This window comes from Typopeltis vanoorti, chromosome 4 (assembly GCF_054136105.1).
Source record: "Typopeltis vanoorti isolate ZY-2024b chromosome 4, IOZ_Tvanoo_1.0, whole genome shotgun sequence".
Classification (NCBI taxonomy): domain Eukaryota; kingdom Metazoa; phylum Arthropoda; class Arachnida; order Uropygi; family Thelyphonidae; genus Typopeltis; species Typopeltis vanoorti.
The window spans coordinates 103931524-103951739 of NC_143552.1; the positions used below are offsets into that span (position 1 = coordinate 103931524).

A 20216-nucleotide genomic window follows, 5' to 3' on the forward strand; every position below is an offset into this window, starting at 1 on the left:
CTTTATCAAATCGACAGAGGCAAATTTCCTGCAAGCCTAGTTTAGATTTCCCAAATCTAGAAATTCGCCTTTTTACCCTTAAATTAAAAAAAAAGAAGATGAAGTTCCTTTTGAATCCAGATATTTCCAGCGAAGTAACATGATGTAGGGCTAATATGCATAAATACATGTATTCACCAGTCGGTTTGTCATTTTTCGATAATATCAAAGAATTCACTCCCCAAGATACAATATATATTTGTAAAAATGATTAAGTGTCGTTATTTCTGTGTGTGTTATTTGCATATCATGCACAACATTAAAAGTTTTGTTAAGATTGATAATGGCTATTTTCTCACTTAACTTTCAAATGAATTTAATCGTCAAAGGGATTTTTTTATATTGTTGGATTGCATATTTTATATTGTATATTGTGTTACGCATGTAAAAGGATTAAAGTTTCTGTACTTATTTCTTATATTTTTTGTCTTATTTTAAAATGTATGTGATTCCAATACACTATTATGTTCCATTTTTAACACGTGTATACATAACTATACTGAAATAAGTACTGACACCGTATACACTTCAGAGAAATCTCAATCATACACCTCAAGGATCTACTTTCTTTGTCCTGATCACACTTGACAATCTTCCAGGCATTCTTTCTTTATTATCGTGGTATAAGTTCGGTTGTATATATATTAACAAATATTCTTCTCTATTTCTAATATTGAATAGTCGAATATTTCAGAAAGAAAGAATAATTCATTCTATTATCAGTGATAAAAAAAAAAATAGCGCCATTGAAAAATAAGGTTTTCTTCTAACTGTTCAAGATAAGTGCAGCCTGAAAAAGAAGATAGACTATTCAAGTAGACCAATTTTTTTTTTTTTCACATGAAAGATGATGTGCTTTAGATGGTGTGCTCTCCACAGTTGGATTCCATCCAGCTGTGAAGAGTACACCGTCACTAGCATGCATCACGTGTGTTAAACATTTAGCTAGTTTTACACTGTTACCGTGTTTCGAACCGGCTATGTAGTTGAGTCGCTGGTAAGTATTTGATCTTTTGAGATTAGCAAGTCATAATTTTATCATGGTGTGTACGTATCAAACTTTATTTCATGTCTGAATCACAGGTATCTCTTAAAATAGACATGTTCTTCACCATTTTCCGATAATGAGTCAGGTATTTTTGGAGCATTCTTCCTCCAACACGATCGCTATTCCGTGTATCAACGGTTACCGCACTGGTCTAACCAACACACCCATATTCCACTTTATCTATATTCTGTCTAGTGGGTTAAGAACAGAATTCCGCGCAGGCCAGTTTTGTTAGATAATTTTCCTCAAACTATTTCTCAGAAGCACTTGCAGGATATGGTGCAAAGTCGTCTTAAAAATGCCATGGATCAATTCTATTGCAGAGCTGCAGCAGTATAGGCAGCATTGCATTTCTATTTAATGGTGTTCCGTATTCGTCTGCTTTCCTGTTTTTAGGTGATAAAATTCCAAGTCGCCACTAGCAGAAACAGCCCTTCACCACCAAACCTCATAGTTTGGGATGATGCACTGAGGCATAAGGCATTATTCAGGCATCTTCCATATTTATATTCGCCGAACATATCAAAAAAGAATGTAGCTTGATTATCCGCTCCATATTATTCACTTCCAGTTCTCTACGAACAAGACACGATATTCTTCTTTCACATCAGTGTATTCTGTACCATTGTTTGCTAGATCAGATGTGTGGCTTATGTGCAACCATTCTGTAGAAACAGAGATTGTTCATCTCTTTAAATGTTCCATTAACCTGAACCCCTGTAGGTCCATACACCTCCCTGATTGATGGTTTTTGGTTGGTCATTTCGTGTTCGTATCATAGGATTCGAAACCAGGTCTTTCAACCAAAAGATCGTTTATACTAATCTACTTCTCTTTAAATCAACTGCACTGCAAAATAAAGACATTTTGAACTAAAATATTTTTATGGAAGGTGTTGAAAATTCTAATTTTTAAGTAAGTATTTGGCATACTTACCTAATTTAAGAAATTAAATGAAGTGTCACATTCAGAACATTAATGAGCACACTAGGTCTTGTCAGTTGAAAAGGCCTAGTAAACAACGTTTCTCATTTCGTAGTTCTAATTCTTGACGAAATTTTTTCCCACATCTTTCAACTGTTACCAAGGAGACGCCATTACAGAAAAAACAACATTAAAACCCTGACAATTATTTCCATCTACGACTAACTAACGTACAATAAAAAAAAGCTTAATGAAGTTTCTGAAATCACAGACAAGATTTGAAATGAAGTTTTTCCCAAAGTGACGTGTGTAATGAAGTCATCGACAATAAATCAAAGCGGAAATAATAGAAAAAAATAGTCAGCGGCTGTCTGATTATTATTATTTTTCTTTTCGCTGCAGTTTTTGAATTTAGTTGAGTTTGATTAGTCTGAGAGTTCCTTACACTTACAAATCATTTTGCTTTTGATGTTGGTTTTTTGTAAGCACTAGCAGAAGGATTAACGAGTTAACTTAGTTTCTTTTCTTACAGATCTCAGGTAATAGGCGCTCTATTTTCCTATTCTTGCATTGGTTATATTATTATTTATAATTTAATCTCACGTATGATAAAACAATATTGTTTTTTACTGCCATTCACGAAAATCTATCAACCTTTGGTAGGTTATTACTGAGCCACCATAGCTCCGTCGATATAGACAAGGCCCTTTGGTCGGAAAGACCTAGGTTCGATTCCCGTTAGTGTGGTGAGGAACCTTTAGACGAAAGATGAATTGCCTTTTGTCATATGAAACGATGTAGTACTGATGTACTAATTTTTGCTATGAAGTTATGCCTTCATACAGAAAGCATTTTGTTCTGTAAATTTACTAAACGTGTACATGATATTATGTGTTTTGCATCTGTCTCCGTGATTTGCACCACATCATCCTTTTGCTCAGTGATGGACGTCTCCACAGTTCAGCAATATCAAAAGATGTCAATACACCTTTGAAACTTTGATAAGCTATGAAATTTTTAAAATCGAGTGTTCTGTTCATTGATTCCTCTCCAAAAATTTTAACATCTGTGGAAGTTCTTTTCATCAGTTTGAATCTGCCGTTTATTGATGGAGTTGAAATTTCAAAGGACACATCACGCATTTTATAAGGTAAAACGTCTAAATAAAGCAGGCTACAACGTAAAATAAATAGCGAATAGTTAGATTCTACTTTATTAATATCCTTTCATTAACAAATAACCAACTTTATAATAATTTCCATCTGGCGATCACTTCTGAAACATTTTAACGCATTCGGTATGTAAATAAAATTTCAACACCCCAAACTACTTTCTCCTTCCATAGAATTACGACACGTACGACTTCATTATCAGCAGTCAACATCTAACCTTACTGAATTTAAAGAATTGTATCGTTTTGGGATATACAAAGCGTAAAAGTCAAGGAGAGGAGATCCAATATTTAATTCTCTGTTTTTCTTATTTCAACCAAACCGATGTCCATCTCGCTGCTTTCCTTATCTTGAGGAAATATTCCGTCATTGAGGTTATAATTATATAATCAATTTACGGAGCAGTCCGTAGAGTTACCGTAGGCAGTATTGATCGTATGACAGCAATCGATCGAGAATTATTTGATCGAGTGAGCAATAAAGGAGGCGATGAGACATCGATTACACTTTCCGCTTTGTTGTTTCGTTCTAATGGAACTAATAGTCATTTGCCTTCTCGAAATCTTGCCACTTCAAACTGCGGAGACGTTCTGTTTACCGATGAGACTGCTAAACGTTCGCCATATCTACCTTCCCCCCCCATCCCCTCCTTCTATTGCCAGTCAGATGCTTACCGTCCATTGGATGCCGATGTCCCTGTTAAATGGTTGCTATAATTAAACACTTAATTTCGCGCTGTGTTTGACAGCTCAGAAAATGGCAAACCGAATAGAAGTAGGAGGGAACCGCATCGTGCCAGAAAATGGGATGCTTACCTTCTGTCTTGATTCTAATCCTCACGCTTAGACCAAAGAGATAACAAGCGATGTAAATTTATACTCTACATGGTAGAATAAATATATTCTGCCATGTAGATTACTTTAAAAGACCAGCAGTTCATTTTACCACAAAAAAAAAGAAGCTTTTACTGAGCTTGAAATTGCTACATATGGATTTTCGTTGGCCTGTAAATGCTTATTTTATTATTATTTATTATTTTATTCACTCCACCTGAGTAACCATCGCTTCGTTGATAATGTACTCGCGCAAATCAGGATTTGCAAGCCCCTAACGACAAGAGGTCACTCGAGGCTCACAATCTGCCTCTACGAATGTACACTCTCATTACTTAACACTATCCAAACTGTCGTTTTAGTAACTTCAAGGCGTGCGGTTATTCGAATACTGGTTCTAAAACTGTGTTGCGCTGCTCGAAGCAAATTATTTTGAACTAGTGAATATATTCCGATAACAACAAATGATCCACTATCCTTCAGTCGTTGATTTATATCAGTTAAAAAAACCCTATTGATTACGGACATCATCGAAAGATCACTGTCAGTATTCTTCTTACAGTTATAAAAACCGTAAACGACGAAGATGATCCTCATTTGAAAACTTAGCCGACATATTTCCTCTCTTTCTTTTTATTTTATTTTATTTTCCAGTAAAATACAGTTAAACACAATTAACTCAATAACAAACAAAAGAACATTGTTTACAAACTCCGAAAATACTCTAAGAACTATACTACATAACTTGACGACGATACGTGGATAACCAGACAGCTCTATAGTCACAAGCTGCCGAATTGTGAAAAGACCGTACAGTCATACCGATCTGTCTGGAATCAGACTCGTGTTGAAAGTTACAGTTTTTCGACACTCTCCTATCTAGATAGGAAAATGCCACCATGATGATTTACAAGGTTCTGTAATGGACAATCATCTATAACGATCCTAAATAAATGAAAGATTAATAAAAGGAGATGTAGCAAATTAACTCTACCTCCATTTAATCTTTGATGATCCAAATACGAAAGGTTGTTGAACCTGTACTTCACCAAGACTGGACATTAATAATTTATTAACTAATAAAAATAATTGTTTCAACAAATGCGTTAGAACGATAGGTTTTTGTAAGCTGCTCTGTATAATGTATAGCACTCGTGGGAAACAAATGACTCATTTTATTCATTGTAATATAATATAATTTGAATTTTATTACTTTCCAGTTATTATTGGGATTGCATTACTTATTCTGTTCGGTGATTGTAGAAAATGTCTGTTGTTAAGGTATAGAAACGTAAGTTGAGTACTGAAAAGCATAACAAAAACACACACTATGGAAATGATCCGTGTATGATTAATAGACATCAAGTTCGTGCCTCTTTATAACTAATGCTGTTGTTGCAAGACTCCGGATTAACGCTGTATGACAATACTAATCCGTACTTGAATTTATTGCACAACAATGGGACCACATGGTTGACTTTTTACTTAATTGATTTTTGCAACAATTGATTGTCGCACGCGCTCAAGTATTGCTAATAGGAATACGGTTTTGCATAATGGAGTTTTATATACTAAATTAGTGTCAAAGATAAATTACAACGAAATTCTGTTGATGGATTTTAATAAAAAATCGAAGTATGTATCAATTTTTCTAAAATAGTTCAGTCGTAGTAGTCCTGTATTTTTTTAATTATAAGATAGTTGGAGCCTATCGTCATCATGTTGAAGTGATTCCAAGACAAATGGACAGTGCATTTAATATCTGCACTATTCATTTGTCTTTCATGTTGACATCAAATATATACTGTAATTCATGAAATACATGATTTTCTTGCTTATTATGTGACTCCCAGGAGTATTGTCCCCACTTCTTATCTTTAATCACGGCTATTCTATGTGCCTCCCTCTCTGAGAAATTCTCACATATGATCTGCTAGTGAATAATAATAAAGAGGCTTATGTATTACGTATATTCACGACGAATCGCATTTTGCCTTTTTGAAATAAGCGAAGTAAATGAAACAATGAAACTATAAATTACTAGTAGTGGATCTATTAGTCCTCATCGTAGACGATTGGTTTCTAAAAATTTCTCGGTGTTTTTATACTGCTAACAATTTGGTTGTCGAGAACTACATGGTCTGGTGACTTCACCTGAGTTCTGTGAAGCATAGAATGCTAGTTTTCTTTTTATTTTCTCAGATGATTTTATTCGATCATGAAGTTCAAAGTTCAGATTACCTTTCTTCATCAATCTCATTTCATTTTATTGTTTATTCTTCCGTGGACTCCACTGCTTCTGGGTTTCGTAAATTAAGAGATCAAAGTGCTCCTTTCGTACGCATAACTAGACACGATATTGTGAATTTAAAAAAAGAAAACAATGTGTTTAGATGTTTATTTATTTTTTAAAGTGACCTCGCGAAATTATAACCCTAAGATCAATATCACGTATAATAGATCTAGAGAAACTCACGCTAAGGTCTATTTGTAGTTTCATAAACAAATGCACACTAACTCATCTATCTTGTGAGAATGGAAAATCAGTGCAGGGAAAGATTTATAACTCCATTTCCACTTAAAATAAACGAGGGCACTCACAATCGCAATAGTCACTGTTGGAACAACTAGAAAATGATTAGTCCCCCCTTCTTGCATGAAATATTACCTTGCTAACAGCGAAAATATCTACTGACAAACGCTAAGGCCTCCCCAGAGCTCCAGGGATTCCAGGACAAGAGTTCCAGCTGTCTCGGTTCCCTTCGCTGTAAAACCAACAACACGAAATTCCATTTTGCAACACTCATGGCTTTATTATTGAAATGAAGTCAGTGCGCAGGCGTTATGAAAGCTTTTTTACATTTCTCAATAGATCAAGAACTAATGAGTTCATTATAAAGTATAAAATATTTCGTCATTGTGCTTATGTTTTAAGCATTACATATCCTTTAAACAAATAGTTGGCTGCAAAACAGTAGGCAGTAATGATAAAAAAACATTAAGACTCGGCTCCTGACTGTAGAACGCTTCGGCTTTATTGTGTTATCCTAAGTATCGTATATGTTAGGCCGTTCATGATTTAAGCGGTATATTAAAGACAGAAAAATTATTAAGATAATTTCTCGATAATGTCAATGATTTAATGAAACTTCGCCCAGAGACTAATTAAAATGCCATTAAGTCTAAAGTACACTCTTTACTATTTCAGAAATCCATTGCAACGAAACGTGAAAGAATACTTAATTAGCTTCGTTCATAAATAATTAATATAATTAAGCAATTACCTACAGGTATTTTGCATTAGTACATAATGATATGCTTACGGTAGCTAAATGACAGAACAACAGTTAAACAGATTCCTCAAACATAAAACGAACAATAAATTATTTATATATAGTATCTTGACAGACGTTTGGTATATACATACGTATGGTGTGTAGATTGTGCATACGTTTAAAAATAAATAAATGATGCATTGTTACGTTCTCTGGTTCTAGATTAGTTCGATTGCCTATTTTGTGTTGGCACAAATATTATTATTTTCTACTAAAAATAATAAATTAATTAGAAGTATAGTTATCCCTATTTACCTGCATTTAGGGACGTATCTATTTTTTCCCCCTTGCACATGCACATTTAGTTCAATGCAGTATCTGACTTTTTTTCCAGACTCTTAGTTGGGTGACGTGTCTGGATTTTTTTTCCAGACTGCTGAATTGTCTTTTTTTTTTTCCCCTTTTCCAGACAGTTCACTGAGGTGTTTGAAAAAAAAAAAAAATCGGACACTTAATAGGCACAATAATAAGCAATGATAGAAACAGGGTAAAATCATCAAAGATCTAAATTTACCCACATCATTTCATGTCTTATTAATCCTTTCATTACCGCTACTACTCTGTTACGATCTCTAATTATGATGCGTGCGAAAATGGAAGGGGTGGGATAGACGAGAGAGAGAGAGAGAAAAAAAAAGTAGCAGAATATGTGACCACGACTGTACATTATAAATAAATTAATGATTTGGGCGGAAGTTAGAGTCATTACCATCATTCTCCGAAACATTAGGGATATTTAAATCTAATTACGTTTGTGGCTTTCTGCGTGGCCACGAAGGAATCCTATAAAAGAAGCCGTCTGGTTTTTAAGTTTTCGTGTGCTGTTTTTACACTAAACAGCACATTTGTTTACGCATATTTTTGCTTTTTTTTCCCCTGTATTACTTACACTTTTTTTTTTTTTTAAAATATTTGCTTATATACGCCAATAACGACGAAAACCTGTCATATTTTAAGGGAGAGAAAGGATGCCGACTTTTACGATTAGTTTTAATCCCCAATTTAAAATCTCAAAACCTGAAATCAAAAACCTTCTGAACACGAAGACAAAGTTTAGTTATTAAATGATCATGTGATTTTGGAATATGGTGGCATGGATATTATGAGTAGCTAACGTTGAGAAAATGAAAAGAAATTTATTCAAATTTTAAAGTTTCTTTTTAATATGTAAAGTGAATCTCTCCTACTCCCCATATAACAGGTGGTACGTGTTATTAGAGACGAGGGGGGGGGGTAAAATACATATCTTTTAGATGTAATAATAGCAGGGTCGAATGCTGGTCTTGAAATTCACTTGCTCTTGTTATCATTCAGGGAATGAGAGGTGTGATTGAAGTCTGATTAGCGGAATAATGAATTACTGACCATTTAAAACTATGTACATTTAATCATACAAATACAACATTTATTTTACAAATGATATTCTATCTTTTTTCAATTTAGCTACTTGAATACAAATTCTACCCTACGGTTCTTCTTTATGAACTGATCAATAACATCGTCATAAAAAGTTGGTTGTAACTTAATTTTCCCAAGCAACACACACACTTGTAAAGGCTGACTGAAGCTCACTGGCTAGAGCTACGTTGACTGCGTATGGCCTGTGTTTAAGCAACAGAGTGAGATGACGTGGAGGGAGCGGAAATGGCTATGCGCGCACATGAAATCACAGTGCTGAAGCGAGGACCTGGATGCTTTCACAACCGAGCAAGCCAAGGTAGCTTGACTAGCGTCGGCCTTCGATACACAACGCAAAGCTCAATTATTGCCGAGCAAGCTTAAAACGTCTTCTGTCTACAAAAAAAAAAGACTAAATGGAATGCTTATAAATGCATGCATTTATTAACAAATAAATATTACTTCTTTCTCAATCAATTAAGCATAGCAAGCATGGAGAATTCGCCACTGAATAATAGCAAATATATATTTATAGCTGAAATCTTTGTACAACTTCATATTTTACATGATATAAGATGTCTTCGAATTCTACAATACAGAGGCAACTTACTGTCCTGTATTTTTGGCTTCTTAGCGCAAACGTTAGCTTTTTTTTTTTTTTCTATTTTTCGTAGCTTAGTCGGTTTCGACGAATCTTTTTTTGGTTGGAAAGACCTCGGTTCGAATTCCATCTAGTACGCGACGAACCATTATCAGAATTTTTCAAGTGAGGGTGAGTTATCCGGTCTCGTAAGCAGGTGGAGGTTTTCTTCCCGGAAACTGGTTTTTTTCGTCGGCAAAACAGCTAAACGGGCTAGGAGAACCCTTACACACGCAAGAATATATATTTGAGGTTAAGACTGACCACCTTTTCCAAAAAAAAATATATATAAAGAAAACCAATCTGGTAATCATGAGCCTTAAATGCCTGTGTATAACCCAGATTGTTATTGTTTGTTACTTAAAACCTATGTTTTGTCCGTGCGGTTAGCTTAGTGGCTATGCGCTTCTCGACCATATGCCTGATGAAAGAGTGTCCTAGGTTCGATTCCTGTTGGAGACGTGAGGAGCTTAAGGATTTTCCTCAGCCATAGCCAAGTTAGCTGGTCTTGGGCGTGGACGGCAGGGTTTTTTCCATCCGTTTATCTGCGGTTTTTCATCCTGCAAGCAAGCAAACCGAACCCGTGAACACACAGGCTACAGTCAGAGGATATATAGTACGGCAAGGAAGGCAACGGAAAACCACTTTGCTCATAGTCGTTTCCCTAGATGGTGGCGTATATATAGCTGCCCCTAAACAGCCGAAAGGCTATAACCACCACAACAACAACTCGATATTTTATGCTTCGTAATACCAGGTTAAAGCAGTTGCAGAATCTTTCCTCAGAATTTATGTGCATGTGCGTGTGTGTGTCAATTTCATAAACATTAAGGTTTTAATCTAATCCTCCTGATTTGCCAAGAGTGGTTAGACTATGTGTTCTCGAACCACCCAATAGACTGGAGATTCAAATCCCGCGGTGTGCATTGATGTTTTGTGACTGTAGGAGATGAATTTTATCGTCCGCTGTGACACTACCTACTCGCTTAATGGACACCTGAAGTGACTTGAAAAATGGTTCCATGTTAGTCTCTAGTGCAGGTTTGCTGGATTATGTTAAAAATAAATAAAAATGCAAATATATATATATAGCTCACGGTACTAAATGTACTTTAGGTTTATAAACTTTTATGGGTGGGAAGTCATATAAAAATAAACTAATAAGCCTTTATTTAGGCTGGTAAGCTTAAAAAGGAATAATCCATTCGTAAGAAGACACATAACGTAGAAACGCCTCACCAAAAGAGCTTATTATAATTTCCAATTTGAAAAGTTACAGCATACAGACGTAAACCAGAAATGCAAGTTCATTATTATGTCTAAAAAATAACCATTGTTCGGACTTTTGGCATATGTTCAAGTTGTAAAAAATAAAATAAATTATAAACACATCCAGGAAGCTCAAAGTCAAATACAATACTTATATTTAAAGTATATTAAAGTCAAGAACCACAGATGAGTTTTAAATAGTGCGACCATTCTCGGTTATGGAGATTATCTCTATGTAGTGCATTTTTTTTTTCAAAAAAAAAAAAAAAGAAGAAGCAAAATATAAGAAATAAGCACAAATCCAGGTACGAAATGAATATTAGTATATTTATATACACTTTCGTAACGCAAAATATTATTAATTCAATAAAATATTTAGATAATTACATAACTAACGGGAAGCAAAAAGCAAGTTTGGTATCGAAAGTTCTTGTTTTCAATCTCAAGGGAAAAACTCATTTTGAAGATGGTCATTTCCATCAGTCGAAACGTCAATCAGCATTAGTACTATCTCCTTAAAGTGTACATATATACATGCAAACGAATTACACAAAGTATTATAATTCCATATAAGTCTAGTGTTTTTATGGTTATCAATATGCAATGCTCTTTTAAAGAGAGACTTAGTATTATATAAAACATTTCCTTTGATGCCAGTTTAAAGAAACAAATCAATGAATGAAAGAGAGAATGAAATCTTCCATTCCCCCCATTGCTTCCCTTCCCCTCAAGGAAAGCAAAATGAAGAAACTCTTTATCACAAGTACAGTGACAAAGCAAAGCTAATATTGTATGTATTTATCTCCAACTACTGCTGTGCCATTGAAGGTCACCACTTATCTTCAAGCATGTAATCTGTTACATGCTTGAAGATAACATAAGATTTGATTCCAGGCTGGAGACAAATCCTATCTAGTGTCCCGTCCCTTTGTTTACAGTTCTTCTTTTACATTCCATAAGAGTGTCTTTGGGCCTGAAAAGTTTATTCTGTTCCTAAGTTTACTCTTCCTGTTTTGCATAGTAGAAAACTTTAGCATTAAAAAAATGTGTTTGCTTTAGAGGGGAGGTTATGCTCTTAAGGGTCTCTAAATGCAGTTCATCTGCGACTTCGTTGTGTCGGCTTATGAAATTCATTTGGTAAAACAACGCACGACTTGATGGTATTGATAACTGAAAATAGAAATACCCGATGGTAATTCGTACTTTGAAGGTCAGATGGCGCCACAAGTGACTACTATACTTACTCAGAATGTTAACGTATTCTTTAATGTAACTATCAGAAACAAAAATTGGTGTAAGCAAGCATGATCTTATATTGTAAATATCAGTAATCATCCTACTTTTGAATAAAAACAGACAATTTTTTTTCTGTAGTTTCCTCAGGGTTTTACGTTTAATCATTTAAGATACTTCTATTTTTTTTTTTCCTAATTAAAAATCAGAGCACGTGTTATTCTTATTAGCTGCACACTTTTTTTTCTTTCCATATTTATAATTACGTTAACTGTGGAACGAAAAATTAACCAAAAAAACTTGTATAAACACGAAGAAAAGTGCCTGTCAGTATGATAAATCAATGATGCGCAACTGCATCTTCCTAAAACTGAGGCGATTAATGCAAATGACTTTCGCTGAATAAAAAAGTTGCATTTTTATTTGGCATTATAAGTTAATTTGAACTGGCATGTTTAGTGACCCACATTATTTTTAGATTTAACACGAATATAGTTTGTTTTTATTAATCAGGAGAAACTATATTTCTTACTTAAGATTGCGAATCAACGAATTTTACCATATTTATTTATTTATTTTTCGATTCAGCTACTTGTCACAGAAATGATAGGTAAGAAGTGACAGAGAAGTGATAAGTAAGTGACGTATATTCATACGAAGTCAGCTTCAGTACTAAAGAGAGCTATCTTTTGGTATTGCACTTTGAAGTGACAATGGAACACTCTCAAAGGCAGTCCGAAACTTATGAGACCAAACGTTTAGCACACCGAAGCAGTAGACCTATCTCTTTGGTATTGTTGCTTCGATGTATTAAACGTTTTGTTTCAAAACAGTCTTTTGGTTGTTTCCAAACACATATTGTTAACTCTTTGAACCGTGTAAAACATACAGCATTACAGGTTTCTTCTTAAACCTCATGCAAGTCTGTGCTCAGTGTTCTGTGTGATGATTCATGTGTTTATTATTAAAACTGGAGATAATTAGCAACTTGATTTTTACGACATTATTTGCATTTGAATTAATTTGAATTTGCATTTGAATTTGAATTGTAATTAATAATGAAATATTTGCATTTCATTATTAATTACAATCTCTAACCGAATGTGTTCATATAATAATTTGAATAGACTGCAGATATCAGGTTTAATATGTTGTTTAAGTGATACCATCTGAGACGCGATGATATAGACGCGAATCGGAAAACAGCGTTTAATGGGAAGTTTGCCAACACTATATAATAATTGAAGTATATGCTAGCAAATGATAAGCTTACTCTCATATAATTACACCAATTATGGAAGTATTTTTCTCTTACAACATTAATTTCTTAGCTAAATACATCGCAAAGCAAGAGAGAGAAAAAAATATGCATATAATCTATTTCTAATTAGGTTAGTACCGGTTAGGTTACTATTCATTATTTGAAACGTAATTCTCGTTTCGAGTATTGTTATGTGAGCTTAGTGCTGTTACCGCAAGCAGACGCCTAGAACAGAAAAGATTCTTTATTAAAGCTAATATGCTGTTATCAACTTCCAATACGCCCTCTCACGGCATAACTTTAGATCGGAATTAGTGACAATATTAATTATTATAGTTTATTAGTATATAAAATTCGCAAGCAAAAAAAAACAAAACATGACGGGGCTTTTGAGGGTTATCGACTTTAGAAACCGTTATGTTTTAAGCATGTTTTGCTAGTTTAATCCTCCTCAGATCCTCTTATCATAAATGAATACTGAGCATACTTTCCCTAGATAGATTATGCATGAACGCTCTTTCTTTCTTTCTTTCTTTCTTTTTTTTTTTTTTTCGGATTCCTTTGGAAAAGGATTTAGCATCAATTGTTTATCAGCTTCTCCACGTCAAGTAGAGAATCTGTCACCAGAGGGCGCTCAGACTTTTTATTCTTTTCAAAAATTTTGTAAAAATGCTTAGTTTATGTGAATTAATCATTTACGTATACCTGCATTATCCAGGTAAGCGTAATGAGGAATAAAAATATTACCGAAGGAATTAAGAGTAAAGTGCATTTTTAATTCAGTCAATTTTTAATTAATTTGTGTACTGAAATATAGATGACGGTTCTCAAATATAGAACGAAGTCCCATATTTTATTAACTTTTAGTGTGCTGGTGAATCGAAATACCGGTAAGAAAGTTCATTACCCTTCCGGTGCTATTTGAACAATACTGACAACTGATAGGAAACGACCTAGATTTACTTTCGGTGAGGGAAAGAGACCAAACACCAATCGAGTCGAATTCGGTTTGTATAATCTGATGAGATAATCGGAGGCCTAAACTCAAAGGTTGCGTTATGCAGTAATCACACGTAGTGTGTGTGTGTGTGTGTGTTTGTGTGTGTGTGTGTGTGTGTGTGTGTGTGTGTGTGTGTGTGTGTGTGTGTGTGTGTGTGTGTGTGTGTGTGTGTGTGTGTGTGTGTGTGTGTGGAACTACGAATGCACTGGTGGGCGTATTTGTCATGGCTTTTTCCCCCAGTCTTTCTTAATGATGTTCACCGAAACAGACCATGAGAATTGTCAGATAATACCGATTACTTTGCAGAACAGATAGGATAAAGCCATTCGTACTAAAGCTAGAAACTGGAATAAAATAGAACAACGGTTTATTTCATTTCTTTTCTTGAAAAAGTAATATTCTGCATGTATTAGCACCTAAAATACCAATAACTCTTAGTTGAAATCATATGCAGTTGATATTTTTAAAATTTCGTAGACGTGGAAAGAAAACGTTATCTGCTTTCTTTACAAGTTTTGTGATTACCGTTTTTCAAGATCCCTTTTCTATTAAAGGTTATTTTTCAGTGACTTTTCGAAGGCAAAAATATTCATGAAAATGTAAGCGGTAAAGATATCTAAACTCTCAGAATTCAGGAATTACATCTTACATAATTGTGCCGTGAATATTTTGCGTTAACTATTGAACTGTAATCTTTAATTAAACTACGCCTTAACTGTAAACGGGGACTATTCGACTGAGATGGTGTCTATAATTTCTTCACTCTCGTCTGAAACCTAACCGCCAACAACCACTCGCTCACGAACTGAAATAATCCTCACTTTCATAAACTACTGATGCATTATCAGTACAAATATTTTACATAAGGTAAATTATTACGACGTCGCATTGGATTTAGGTTTAATAATAGCAAATATTTGGATTAGGAAAAGTTAGCAACGGACAGAAAGAGGGAAAAGTAAAGGATATTAAATATATGCCCTTGATATTCAATGCCATGTTCTAAGGTAGAAGGGTTATTGCGTGTGAAAAGTGGCAGGAAATCTCGGCAATGTGCCTTGAATAATACAATAATAAGTGAAGGACTTATTAATGAACAGCAATTATAAACCATTGAAACAAAAGTACGTGATAAAAATGTATAACAAAGCTAATAAGCCGAATACAACAACAAAAAAATGCAAAAAAAGTATGCATTTTTTTGGTCCAAACCAACCAGCCGGACACTGAAAGTGTCCGGCTGGCTGGTTTGGATAAGAGACCGTTAAGTAGGATGTTGCAAAAATATATACAAAGAACGTATCATACAAAAACTAGCTATTTTAAAGAATCAAAGACAATACAGAAAGCCTATTAAAGTAAATTATGTCAACTGTTCTGACAGGCAAACACGAAAAGAAGATACAAAACAGTATAAAGTAAATTAAATCAAGATAAAGAAAAAGTTTGAAAAAACTTATGTGAGATTATATAAAAACCATTATTTAATTTTAGCGACAACAACTTCAGTTTTCTGAATTGTCTAAGCACCTTATGCTGTCTGTCAAGAATTATCGTTTTATCTTTTGACAAGTTTCAGGAACATAAGTATCTCGTTCACGGGAAACAAGACTGTATTTAAAGACTGACTAATCGATTAAAGACAATAATTATTATAATGTTCTCTGATCATTTCAACAGTAATGGCTAGGGAGAGTTTAGATTTAAAAAAAAAAAAAGTAAAATACTTCTGCATCAATGCGTTCTTTGGCAACATCAATGCATTGCTGACTGGTCGACACACCTGAAAACAACGATGTAGAAGTTCTGTCTAAAGTCTACAATGAGTACTTTTACTAGAGCTTCTCCAAAACAAGTTTTTTAGTCTCGTTAGAGAGCTGTTTGAGCTCTCCTAAGCAGGGGCGGCTCGTTCATAGCCACTGAGGAACTGCAGCATCCACAATTTTTCTCGATATATAAATATATTTATTAATTTATTTATACTTGCTTGTAATATTTAACTTTATCATCAACAATCCTATACCATTCTCTTATTTTGTATAAAGAATAATAAAAATTCATCTTGTAGAACTTAGGAGGGCGAAGGACGCTAGCAGCACTGTGTTTACCACAGTGTCATATTGCTACGCACGGAAGCATATGCACGTCACAGTGAGATGCGAGCTATTAGTGTAATGCAGCACTGTCCGTCGCGCAGGTCTACTGTTGTTTATATGCAATTTGCGCCAGTAGTAGAGTGTTCGTAGTGCTTATCGTGTTTACTCCGTCTCTTTAAATATTTGGACATTACAATTAAAGACATAACATTTGTTATAGTTTTTATTTTAGAACATTATTGGGGTTATAATAATGGATTTTATTTTTAAGTAATTGTGAATTATACCAAACTGTATAATTTTATCGATAATAAACAATATTTTTTCATGTTTCATTTTTTTTTAATTTTTACCATAATTTTGATATTTTATCCAAACACGTATACACTGTACTTACAGTGTGTATATTTCGAACCGCCAGTGCTCCTAAGCAATGGTTTAATTTCTCTCGTAGATAGTGAATTTTGTCTCGTAGTTGAGTTTTGCAGTTAAGCCTAACTGTACCAGATGGATTAATATTGTAAAGCAATTGTAAAGTAGATATGACTTAATATCTACTTGCATAACGAATCATTTATTGTTAAAAGATTAATTATGGCTATGAATCATTTCTAATTTTTAGTAAAGATTCATAACTCCTTCTCAGCCTTTGCTTTTGATTTCAAACGATATTAAAACATGTAGGTCCTGTTCTAGAAAAACCTAGGTGGATAATGTATGAAAAATGCAGTACATTTAGTGGTTCGGTTTACATAATATCCCATGTGTGTGTGTGTGTGTGTGTGTGTTTCGAAGCTTTCCCTTTAGGAAACAGGTTTGAAAATAGCTCCCCCCTTCATTAAATTAAAATCGAGTTTATTGATCAGTAAGATTGTAAGAAAAAGGTCTCGTCTACTCAAAAAGATTAGTTCTAGATAATCTTAGTCAAGTTTCTATTAAATTCCGGTATTCGAGTGAAATTCTTCACCTTTACTCTCAGCCCAGGTATTCGTTTTATATCTTTCACAAGACTTGTTTTGAATGCGATTTATTACTTGGGTTTAAGCGAAGGGCGTTGCACAATTATTTAGTTATTATAGTTTAGTAATCTTAATTTCGGATAATGTAGGCGTCCATGTTTCTTGCACTTAGATTACAGACGCAGACCGAGATTTCCACATCCCGTTTTTATCCGCACGAAATGATAAGCACTTATCACATTTAGCTGGAGGATTCGAGTTTAAGATACGGAATAAATGACGGTTTGCGGGTGAAATATTAAAAGAAAACAAAGACACACGATATTTTTTTTAAGAATCAGTCAGAATACAAATTATGATTTTAAGTAAAAAATTTAAATAAAATAAATCTACTTTCGACCGATAATTAACTTGAGTTCATTTTTTCTTTCCTTAGGGAAAAAATGGAGGAATCTAACCAATGAAGAACGTCGCCCTTACGTCGAAGAAGCAGAACGTTTGCGAGTACAACACATGCAAGATTACCCCAATTACAAATATCGTCCGAGGCGAAGAAAGAATTCCAAGAGAGGTATGAGAAAATCTGGCAATTCCGCCCTCTCTCCATCGCCACCTCCTCTACTTTCGTATCCTCCTCCTCCGCCTCCCTCTTTAGGTACGTCCATGTATTCTTCCAATTCGACGATGTTAGGATACTCGTCTCATCGTCTGGGACCGCATTCGGCGAACAGTATGGAATTCTGCGGAATACAAACGCCAGAGTCTTCGCCGCACGGAAGTCCTTGCTCCGAATTATCGGTTCGTCGGATAGAGAACTTCCGACTGGAGTATAGAAACATCCGGGTGACTTGCAGCAGTGGAGATGCTGCCTCCTCTTTCTCTTCAAACGTTAGTCCGGATTCGATCCGTTCCCTGCCAACTCCGGAGATGTCGCCAATCGATTGTGACCAAGACGGAGTCCCTTTCCAGGCCGGAGGAACCAAAGAAAATGCTACCTTGGAACGTTCGGCGGGAGGCGAGAATCCGGTTAGCCAACTGGTGTCGAGATTTAGCGAGGGTTCGACTTTCTTAAAGAACATCCGTCCACCATTTCCCGTTAGAATCGCCAATGGAATGAACCCGGGAAGCTCCACGTTACGTGCGCTGGTGTCTTCACTAGGAGATCCTTCGTGCAGCATGGGACCCTCCTCTCTATTACCAGTGGACTGCTATTCCTCGATCCCCAGCAGTAGCAGTAGTTTGCCTCCAGCATTAAAACCGTACCCCATCGACAAACGTCCCTCTTGTACGTATCAAATGAATTTGCCCAGCCATAAGCCTCACTCCTTCTATGTCAATCCGTCCTCTTCAGAGAGCGTGTCGTACCCAAACAGCCGCTATTCCGACAGTGCCTACTGCGGGGAAGATCAGCCTTACACGGACTCGGAGTGCCTAGAATTTGACCGCAACGAACTCGAACAGTATTTGAAAATGGAACGTAATCCTTCTTCTTGTAACCAAATGTTCATCAATTATATGCCTTCCATAGCGGGTTCGGCGACGCCGTACGACAACACCCAAGACTTTCATTCTGTCAATGCATGCCAAAGTGAGCAGAAACCATGTCGAAGTGCAGAAAACAGCCAAGGAGACGAAGTCGGTGGAAGTTACGGACTAACAAACCCTGCAGTAGCGTCATTGTACTCCAATAGTGACACGAATTCTCCGTCCCCAAGCGAACACTCAGGCTTCATAGCAGCTCTGGAAGAAACTCGCCATATTCTGTCATAAGTGATCCCCATGCCAAAACAACTTATGCAATATATATATATATTTTTTTTTTAAAAAAAAAATGAACTCTCGAGTGACGTCATTATATAAATATATATATATTTTTCTAAAACAAAAAATATGTTTCAAAACTATTTGCTTTATTATTATTATTAATTATTATTATTAATTATTATTATTATTATTATATAGACGAGTACGATAATCAAACTTTTAAATAAGCTGTGTATAATGTTAGCGTTCTTTATTTAAGTCTGGGATAGTTCAGTTTTATCTACAATCCACTAGTCACTTTGTTTCTTGTACCACCGAAACCTTGCCACAAAGACCTCAGAGGCCACAAATATTATTAAAAAGATATTTTCATGTGACTAGATTTTAGCATTCCATTGGATTTGTTTAATACAAACTTGAATAAATCGTTTCAAGATATCGGTGGTTTTCATTTTTAGCACATCACTCGTAAAAAAAAAAAAAAAAAACAATACCACGGAAAAGATTCCGTGTGTGTGTGTGTGTGTGTGTGTGTGTGTGAGCTACCCAAATTCTTTTAACCGTTTTATAATTAAATCTCTCCGAAGTATTGAAACAACATTTGTTAAAAGCTCACAATGACAAGACTGCCGACATCAGACAATTCAAGATATACACTGCTTTAAAAAATGTCATCTGAACACTAGTGTACTCAAGTGCGTGCAAGCATCAAGAAAAGAAACAGATTAGATTATTTCTGTCTGATGATAAACCGTTCTTTCTATTATAATACGTTCAATGAGTTTGAAATGAAATAAAAAAAAGTGAAAAAAAAATACTGTTAAATTCAGCAGAGATAATAAACTAATGTTGTGTATTTTTCCATAAAGCAAACCAAATAGGTAATGACAGAAAACGTACAACAGCAATTCTAATAGCTACCCTGATTCATCTCATAATGTTAATTTTTTCTTATGATAAAGAGGATGAGACCCGCTCGGAAATCCGTCATTTAAAGTTCATATGTCGATGACCCAAAAGAAACTTTAATTAATGATACAAACAGATCGCTACTCAATTCTTTAGCGTTGTAATGTTTGTGAAGTATACGGAATTAGAAAATTCTCACAAAGGAAGAAGAAGAAGAGTGGAGAGACTTTCACCATTGACCCTTACCCCGATAACGCTGAACTGAGATAATGGTGCACAGGTTATCCCATAATTTCTAAGTAAACAGATAAGGATTCCAGGCAAGGACTTCTGATA

At 35.0% G+C, this 20216-nt stretch overlaps 1 protein-coding gene across 1 annotated transcript in view; it reads left to right on the top strand.

Annotated features, from left to right (window-relative positions):
• LOC150107568 (uncharacterized) overlaps positions 1-19392 on the top strand; it is a 107852-nt gene extending 88460 nt beyond the window's left edge. Inside the window, exon 3 of the mRNA XM_090391390.1 lies at positions 17644-19392. Coding sequence (XP_090247516.1) covers positions 17644-18977 — 1334 coding nt within the window. The 3' untranslated portion in view covers positions 18978-19392. The remainder of the gene's footprint in view (positions 1-17643) is intronic.
• Positions 19393-20216: the final 824 nt, after the last annotated feature.